Source organism: Mizuhopecten yessoensis, unplaced genomic scaffold (assembly GCF_002113885.1).
Source record: "Mizuhopecten yessoensis strain PY_sf001 unplaced genomic scaffold, ASM211388v2 scaffold7269, whole genome shotgun sequence".
NCBI lineage: Eukaryota > Metazoa > Mollusca > Bivalvia > Pectinida > Pectinidae > Mizuhopecten > Mizuhopecten yessoensis.
In genome coordinates this window covers 73,020-81,909 of record NW_018406963.1, presented here as the reverse complement: position 1 = coordinate 81,909, position 8,890 = coordinate 73,020, and the positions used below count along the sequence as shown (strand labels likewise).

General features: G+C 36.6%; 1 protein-coding gene across 3 annotated transcripts in view; it reads right to left on the bottom strand.

Annotated features, from left to right (window-relative positions):
- LOC110453311 (protein spinster homolog 1-like) overlaps window positions 1–8,890 on the bottom strand; it is a 31,581-nt gene that overhangs the window by 5,304 nt on the left and 17,387 nt on the right. For 2 of the 3 annotated variants that reach the window (XM_021502201.1, XM_021502203.1), the window contains exons 8-12: window positions 8,166–8,204; window positions 5,386–5,581; window positions 4,341–4,406; window positions 3,398–3,496; window positions 507–687 (exon numbers count right to left, since the gene is read on the bottom strand). In XM_021502201.1, coding sequence (XP_021357876.1) covers window positions 507–687; window positions 3,398–3,496; window positions 4,341–4,406; window positions 5,386–5,581; window positions 8,166–8,204 — 581 coding nt within the window. The remainder of the gene's footprint in view (window positions 1–506; window positions 688–3,397; window positions 3,497–4,340; window positions 4,407–5,385; window positions 5,582–8,165; window positions 8,205–8,890) is intronic. The other variant, XM_021502204.1, reaches the window with a different exon arrangement.

Sequence of the window (8,890 nt, the reverse complement as noted above, 5' to 3'; positions counted from 1 at the left end):
CCACCCCCACCCCTTCTGTTATATTGATCATGTTGACAAGGGTTTTAATGTGTGGAGGGTCTTATCATGAAGGAAACTGGAATACCTGAAGAAAACCAATATGGTCTGGCAGGTGACCCCATACCTTTTCATGTCTAATCAGGGAATCAAACCCTGGTCGCCTCGGTGAAAGTTGAGTGTGTTATCTACTGCTCCACCTGACCAACCTAAATCTGTTTCTCACAAAAAAGACAATTGGTTTGTCCAGTACAACGACACAGAGTATCAAACCCTTCAAATCAACGTCTCGCAACACAAAGCTGTTTTCATTTCTTGCGTTCCAAAAGGATGGATGGGATGGGATGGGATGTTTTCATGTATGAAATAGGAGACAGACCTAGTGATTAAATGTTGTTTTTTTGGCAAGCCTTGAAAAAGATTTTCAAGGTCTGAATTAAAACTGGCAAGCTTAATTCCACAAGATTCCAATCCATCCACATTTTCTTCACTTACGACAGAAAGCTTACCTTGTGTGATTTTTAAGGCAGCATTTTTGTCTTTTTCTATGAAGAGTGCTGTGGCGAGGAAGAATCCTCCTCCGAGAACACAGATGAAGGGAGTGACGTAGAGGGCAGTCTGTAACGTCTTGAACTGTACATACGAAGAACTGGAGGGAGCATTGTAGTTTTTAGATAGAGCATCAGACACCTACAAACACGAAGGCATAATTAGAGTATTACACATAATTTTTCATTCTGGTAACGAAACCAAATCTTCAATGCAAACAATAGAATTNCTGTATTGCTCACCTGGATATCTAAGCAATCATGGCAAAATATTCTCCAAATGAGATCCAAGGAAATATGCCAGACCCCAAGGCCAATCCTTGGAGCATANAGTTGCAAGAAGAACTACATATAAATCCATTTTGGTGGGAAAGACACCAAGAAAATGAGTTTCCATGTTATGTCCCATTTTTCCGCTATTTTCTATTTCCCCTATTGGGCCTTACATGCACCTTTTTATGCAAATTAAACAAATTGAGTTTTTTTCTTCAGACCACATTTGGTTTAAATCCCTTCATTTGTACAGAAGGGAAAATATTTTTCTCTATTTCCCCTATTGGGCCCTGCTCCTTTGCCTGGTTGGGGTGGGGGGGCACATCTTCCATTTATAAATATTCCATTCCCTTTGCCCAAAAATTCTCTAGAACAAGTTTGGTTAGGTTAAAAACCCCTTCAACGGTACAGAAGGAGAAGGATCTTTAATGTTTTCCTCTATTTCCACTAATGGGCCCCACTCATCTGCCCCAAAGAAGGGGGTCCACACACCTCAGTTTAAACAAAATTGATTTTTTTGTCCCTAATCATGCCTCAGACTGCATTTGGTTTAAATCCCTTCACTTATATAGTAGGAGAAAAAAAATCCTCTATTTCCCCTATTCGCCCCTCTGCCCCCAGGCAAAACTGAGAACCCTTTGGCCAATGATGCTCTAGACCAAATTTGGTCAAAATCCCAGAGGGGCCACACCCTCCGTTTATACAAACTTGAGTCTCCTTTGTCATTTTGAAAATTACTTCGATATTTTAAGTGATACAGATAGAGTTACATTTTGTAAATTTAAGACTACTAATCACAAATTCATTGTTGAAATCGGCAGATGGCATAATATAGAGTATAATGAAAGAAAATGTCCACACTGTAACAGTCAGCAAATTGGTGACGAATTCAATTACTTGCTTGAGTGTCCGTCACTATCTGGGTTTCAAATTTTATATATAGACAAAAAAAATTGGACGAGACCAAATGTAATTAAGTTTTATAAATTGATGAATACTACTTATATAAAAACACTGAAGAAACTTTGTACTTTTATTAGAATAATTAATAACAATATTTGCCCTCCTCGATATAAATGTGTATATATTATGAAACAGTACTGTGTACTACCGACTACGAACACTACAATTACTATATCTTATATTGTAAATATGTTTCTCTATGCATTGTATTGTGAAAGAGAATAAAGTTGAATTGAATTGTCCAAAGATGCTCTAAGACAAATTTGGTCAAAGTCCTTCTATTGGTTGAGAAGGAGAAGATTTTTAAAGATTTACCTATTTTCCCCCTATTTGGCCCCGCCCTCTGCCCCTAGGTGGACCATATCCTTCGTTTATACAAAACTGAGAACCCTTTGGCTAATGATGCTCCAGACCAAATTTGGTCAAAATCCTCTGAGCCGTTCAGGACCAGTAGCGTTTTTAAGGAAAAAGTTGACGGACGACGGACACCAGACGACAGACGCTGCGGCATGGGATAAGCTCACTTGGCCCTTCGGGCCAGGTGAGCTAATAAAAAATAAAAATAATTTGCTGTTCTTATATACCGCTTTATCACAACCTAGTTCGTACGTCATCTTAAAGCGGTTCACCTATTATTATCTATGGTTATAGGGCCTTTGCAACCAGCCAATATGCCAGCCAATATCTTTCAACTCCCTGGGGAGCATACAGCCGGTGCTGCCATTTTGGTGCTCACAGCTAGCATTTAACAATTTTAGCACTGCCCAACCACGTACTCATTTACAGCTGAGTAGACTGGAACAAGTGGAGTAAAGTATCTTGTTCAAAGACACAACACCGTGCCATGACTTGAACCCGCAACCCTTCCTTCACGAGCCTGGCGTCCTACCACTAGACTATTTTAAATTATCTTTATGTTGTAACACTCTGGTGTCTACACTAAAACTTCAGTATGGTAAAAGTGGAAACTACTGTGACATGGAAGGTATAAAGAGTAAACTAGATATATGTTTTTGTTAACAAATATATTTGTCTCCCCTTTAATGGTTCAAAAGTTATTGCCCGGACAAGATATTCCTGAAAACTTTGCATTTATTTGAACTTTGACCTCCATGCAGGTCAAGGTCACATTGACCTAACGACAGTGCACTGATCATCGTCTGTGGGTGATGCAGATTTACTGCAAGTTTTATCAGGATATCTTCAACTTAGCATTAATTTGACCTTATTATTAGAGGATCTGCCTACTGCTAAATTATAGATGCAAACACGTTCCAATCGTAATGACCCAACAGTCACAAATTATGCTTGGATAGAGTTTACAATGCCATCATGTACTTGCATACTAGGTTAAAGCAAAATTAGACACAGTCAGGGACCAATGGCATCACCTTGGCGTACACCTTTAAATGTTTGAAATGATCAGACTTTTTTCACCTTTGACCTTGAGGTAAAGGCCACAGTGACCTAATGACACTGCATTGCACATCATTGGGGAGGGTGAAAAAGACGAAAGTTACAATGAGGGAAACATTTTCCCGGTTGTGAAGTATCTTGTACCCATTGTCCAGGATCTACATTATACCAGAAATTTTGTTGCAGTCTATCCGACTCACCAATCCTACGATGTACGGACTTCCGGCATCACCAAAGGCGTGAGAGATAAGGATCTGGACGGACTCTGCAGTCGACCGCCGCGTAGGTATCACTACATACTGAAAACCAAAATAGACTGTTAATATTTTATCTGGAACAGCAGCAGAGTATAATATACTGGTAATCATCAACTCAATATAAAGCATTTCATATTTCCAAACATTTTCTTCAGATGGGAAAATATAGGCTAAAAGCATAGCTGAATTAATTTGTCAATTTGATCATCATTTTGATCATTTATAACAAGTGACTGTACATATACTTATATTGTAGCAAAATCAACTTGTCAGATTTATAGCCAACTCTTACAAGTATTTTACACCAAAGTGTATGTACATACCCTTACAGGTTATGTAAAGTTACAATGTCTGATGAAGGTGTCAGGGTACATTTCGTGCTAGTCATCGAAACGACACACTTAAACATTACACTGGCTGTGCTATATGAACCCTTACACAATCATTATTTCAACTAAATTACAACTTAAAACTTACATTGACAGACAGATAGTGAGATGCTTCTGTCAATGTTGGGGGTTAGGGGTTCTGGGTTGGGGGAAAACGTAGGAGGAGTTGAAAGTGGCCATTGAAAGGTTGGTTAGATAGCTACTGAATTATACATTTTGACTACTGTATTGTGGGGAAATTTTTGCTGCAGTTTAATGTTCGCCTTTTTCGACCTTAAATACATCGAACATTTCTAAACACCATAATATGCAAAGGAATTAATCATGAAGGGCAAATTTAATATTGGCTGAAAAATGGAATTTACCGTTGAAGGGTGAAAATTTGACTGGATGAAAATTTCTCGGTTTACAGTATACCATTGAGCAAGGTTGTAAATACAAATGTCTGTACCGAGTCATTTATACCAATTTGACACGTATGACAGGGATAAACTTACCAATAACATATCAGCAATAATGGACCAGTTCAAACACAGCATGGTCTCACCAAGGAATATCAGGATCTGAAATGTATAGAAATCATGTGAAATACTTCTTCATTGATATTTTTTGCTCAGTTTTACTGCCAAATACAAGCTGTTTCCCCTACCTAAAACGTGCAATATTTTCCCAAAAAGACCAAAAACTGAGGAATATATTCCCAATTTCAATACAAAGAATGCTCTTTTTTCCAGATTCATAAAGGAACAGACTGTTGTTAAATTTAGGTAACAAAAGCACTACTTGTATCCCATCACAACACACATGTAATGTTTACTGTGACACATTTTAACAATCATTTCAACAAAGGCTACACGAGGATAAATGATGTCTGAACAATGTCTACACAGTTAATTGAAACCTCTGTTTTAGAGTTCAATACAAGTGAAATATGTTCCTACGAAAAAGCTGCAGTCGAAACACTTTCCTGCACAAACAGTCTCAAATTCTTTGCTAATGGTGCACGTGGCTGTTTTGCACAAATCTAGATGCATTTCAGGAAGGACTACATATGCTACAGACCCATCAAAATTCAAAACCTTAAACAAACTGTTTAATTCATTGACCTCTGAAGACTCATTTGAACTCTTCTAATTTAAAGGTTGGAATAGTTCATCATAAAATTTCAGGGTGGATGAGTTAATTCGCCGTTTTCCAAATATTAAATATTTCCCAGATACTATTTTCAAAGTGTTTCTAATTATGGTTGTTCTGGTCACCAGTTGTAATTTACAAAAGTTCATGAAAAGTGAAAATGAAGTAATTTGGTCAAGATATTGCATACCTTTCTCTTCGAAAATAAAGCTCACATGCTTTGTTAATATTCAAGAAATCAAACTTAAATATTCTTAGTACATGTATCGTTATGTAGCAATTTTGAGGACAACACAACTGTTTTATTAATCATACCTTTTTTGTTTCTTTTTCTTTATTAAGTTCTTCTATTGCAAAAACAAGACAGGAATATCACTACCCTGCTGACACAACAAAATAGGCACTTACCCATGTCGGCACTGTATACCATTGAGACAGTACAAGAGCGAAGAAAAGGAATGGTACGCATGTTATCAGACCGAAGGCACACACCAGGGGGTCTGCACGTGGATTTATCTTCTTATAGCGCCGTGAAATCTCGGCACCCAGAGCCACACCAACGAATCCAGCTACCACTGTGATTATCCCAAAGGTGAACGCCACACTGGAAACAGCAGACAAGAGTTTTAATGAGGAATTAGATATTCTCCCCCATTAGAGACGACAGAAATATCCACATTTCGGGTCAGTAAAAGACAGAAAAAATCTCAACCGTCTTTTTCAGCGGTTAAAAGCATTTCCGCACATGAAATTTTGTTAATAACACTGCCATAGTGTTAACATATACATGTACATTAAAAAGCTAAAATTCATTAATTCACATCAAACACATGTGTTAATCTCGACGCAGCCTCAGGTTAGACAGTCAAGAGTTCGAAAGAAACTGATTATTTTACTCTTTTTAAGTTACTGTATAGTTGTTAACTGATATCACAGACGTGTGAAACGTGGATGTGATGGCAACAATCTCTAAATATTCACGAGGGTTTTAATTTCACAAATTTTAACTCAGTTGCGAAATTCATGAAATTGAAACCTCGTGAATAATAGCAACTATACAGTATCTAGGTTTTTAAACTTTCAAACCCTCTAGCCTAGACTGGAACACAAGATCAGAGATTGGAGTCGTCCATTTAACATATAGTTACACAAATATAACAGGTTACTGTGACAGATACAGTACACAGAGGAGGATATTCGGGACGTCATCACTGATTAAAATTTATATCCACCTGAGTGACTTCATTAATATTAAATAACGAACTCAAGAAAGGATATAAATTATAATCAAATGTCATAAGATTTGATATTCTCATGTTTCTCCTGTAACACAAAGTACTTTTTGTAGGTAGGAAAATATAACATCATGCTATGTAACTTATTTCACACTGACCATTAATATAACCTAATTACCATAACCAATGGGCTGGGATTGTTGAAACCTACAGTATCCCATAAACATAGATAACTGATTATTATATACTTGGAAGTCCTTATATGACCATAGCTGGTGATAGGACGTTAAACAATACTAAACCAAACCAAACCAAACTTGGAAATCCCCACCATCTTAAATATTTGCTCTTCACTAGTAAAATCCTTATTTGCCTGAAGTCAATTTCGTCCTTCACTCTATGTTATGTGCTAATATTTACCATCTTGATATGTTCGGTTTTTTCATTAACAGAAGTGAAAAGGCAAAAATTAAACTGTGGCGGATATTTCCTGGTATACAGTGCTAGTCGTAAAAAGGCAGTTTTCTTTACTTTTGATCTTTACAAATTCTGCGATTTTTGAAAATATCTCACAAACATTTTTGTGAATTACTACTGGTAGCATGATTTCATATTTACCTAGGAGGAAAGTGGATCAGTAAAATCATTAACTAAATATTACTTTATTAGAAACAAATCTTGGCCAGGTTGACTATTGGCTCACTAACAATGTTGTTCAATTTAATGACTCGTTTAATGAGTTAACAGTTAATGATGTCATTAAATATTAATGACTCTCTACCCAAGGTTTAACAACATTGTTACTTCAATGATAGTTTTGAACAACCGGAAACTGATGTTGTGTTGTTTCTTTTATGAATTAATTAAAATCCTGAAGAACGTATCATTAAAACTTAATTAAAATCCTGAAGATTGAATCATTAAAACAACTAAGTCCTGAGGATTTGAACAGCTCGCCAATTGATGATGGTGAGCTAAATAGCATGCAAACGTATGAACTAAAATACGAAGGCGACATGAGCAATGTAATATTTGTCTCTTTGTTCATTCGCCTTCACTCGGTGGACAGGCAACGAAATGAAGGAACGCTTATTATTATCCTTTTGCAACTAAGTAATGATATTAGCGTTCCTTCATTTCTTTCCTTTGCCCCCTGAACTTGAAGGTGATGGGCGATAATTATCATTCCTTCGCCTCCTTATTTATATCGCGAAAAAACGAAAAGAAGAGACAAACTGTCAAAAACCAGCCACCATAAAAAAGGCCCTGAACTTTTTCAAAGCAGCCTAAAGGCAATATTTTCTGCAAAACCTGTGTTCAATATTGAAACAAAATCTGTGCTGCAGCTAAATAGTTACAAAGCAAGGATGAAGGGAATTGCTATGTTCACAATCAGCGTTGCAGTTGAGATAAATTAACTGCATATCATGCAGATGATAAAACTAATTTATACAGAACTAGGCATCAGACCCAATAACTGTGGTGTCGATACAGAAATAGATTGGGTAAAAACACGTAGAAATAAAATAACAAGCAACACACAATCAGCTATATATAGATAAAGTGACCATGCTGCATATTCAAATCTTCACAGTTTTAGTCATTAGAGTCTAATATTTTCCCCAGTTTCAAACATATCAACCTGCAATAATTCATTGTAATATTTAATATTGATGATAAAACAATCAAAAGCATGCACAATCTACTGAGGTCCTTAACAAAAATGAAACCTTTTTAAATGTTTCCCCAATACCTTTCAATTAATCTACAAACAGAAAAGAAGAGCATGCACAACCAAATCCTTGTTTTTCTCTTTAATGAATTGTTTGGAATCTGTAAAAATAAATAGTGGAAGAGAGTACAAACGGCCATATTCTATGGGAAAACGCCATTCCACCATGATTTAAAACAAAAAGCTGAAAAAAGTTTTTGGACGCCTTGTAACATACTTACCAAACCTTGAGAGGTTCTCCGGAACATAAATAGTTAGGCCTACCAAAGGATTAGCAACTTAAGGTCAAGGACGAGTAACCAAGGTTAAATATCAGTTGCCAAGGTCAATGGAGATAGTTTTACCATCTTTGCTTTTACACATAACAGCAGGTATATTTAATTAACAACGTCTGAACAATGCTTTACATTTTTTTTATCAAATCCTGTCATTATATCTCATACAACGATTACCGTGTTTAGGGAAATACAATTATTCATTTCCCTTGGTTTCACATGAAACACATCAAGCAGATACAAAGAATTGTGTTTTCTAACAACAAGGGCAATAAATATTTTATCAAACCAAATTGGAACAGCCTCCTGCTGATTTTTCTACTGAGGTGCTGAATAGATATATGACCAGGGAAAGTGGGGTGTGAGAGGGAAACATTATATTTTATTTCCCCGTCAATATATATCAATCAGACATGTTGTTATAAAGACAAGGTTTACTAATTAAAGTCTCCTAAAATTTGGTGATTTTCGTGTTGACATCATATCAGTCTGATAGTTATGTCCAGCTCAAAGTAATAATGAACTTGAACTTAAAAAATTGTGGTCAGCTTGTAAGTGAAGAGTTATACCTCCCCACTGTACCTACTGTCTGATCTCCCACCCCCCTCATGTACCTCCCACCCCAAAATGTACCTACTGTCTGGCCCCTCCCCCCTCATGTACCCCCCCTC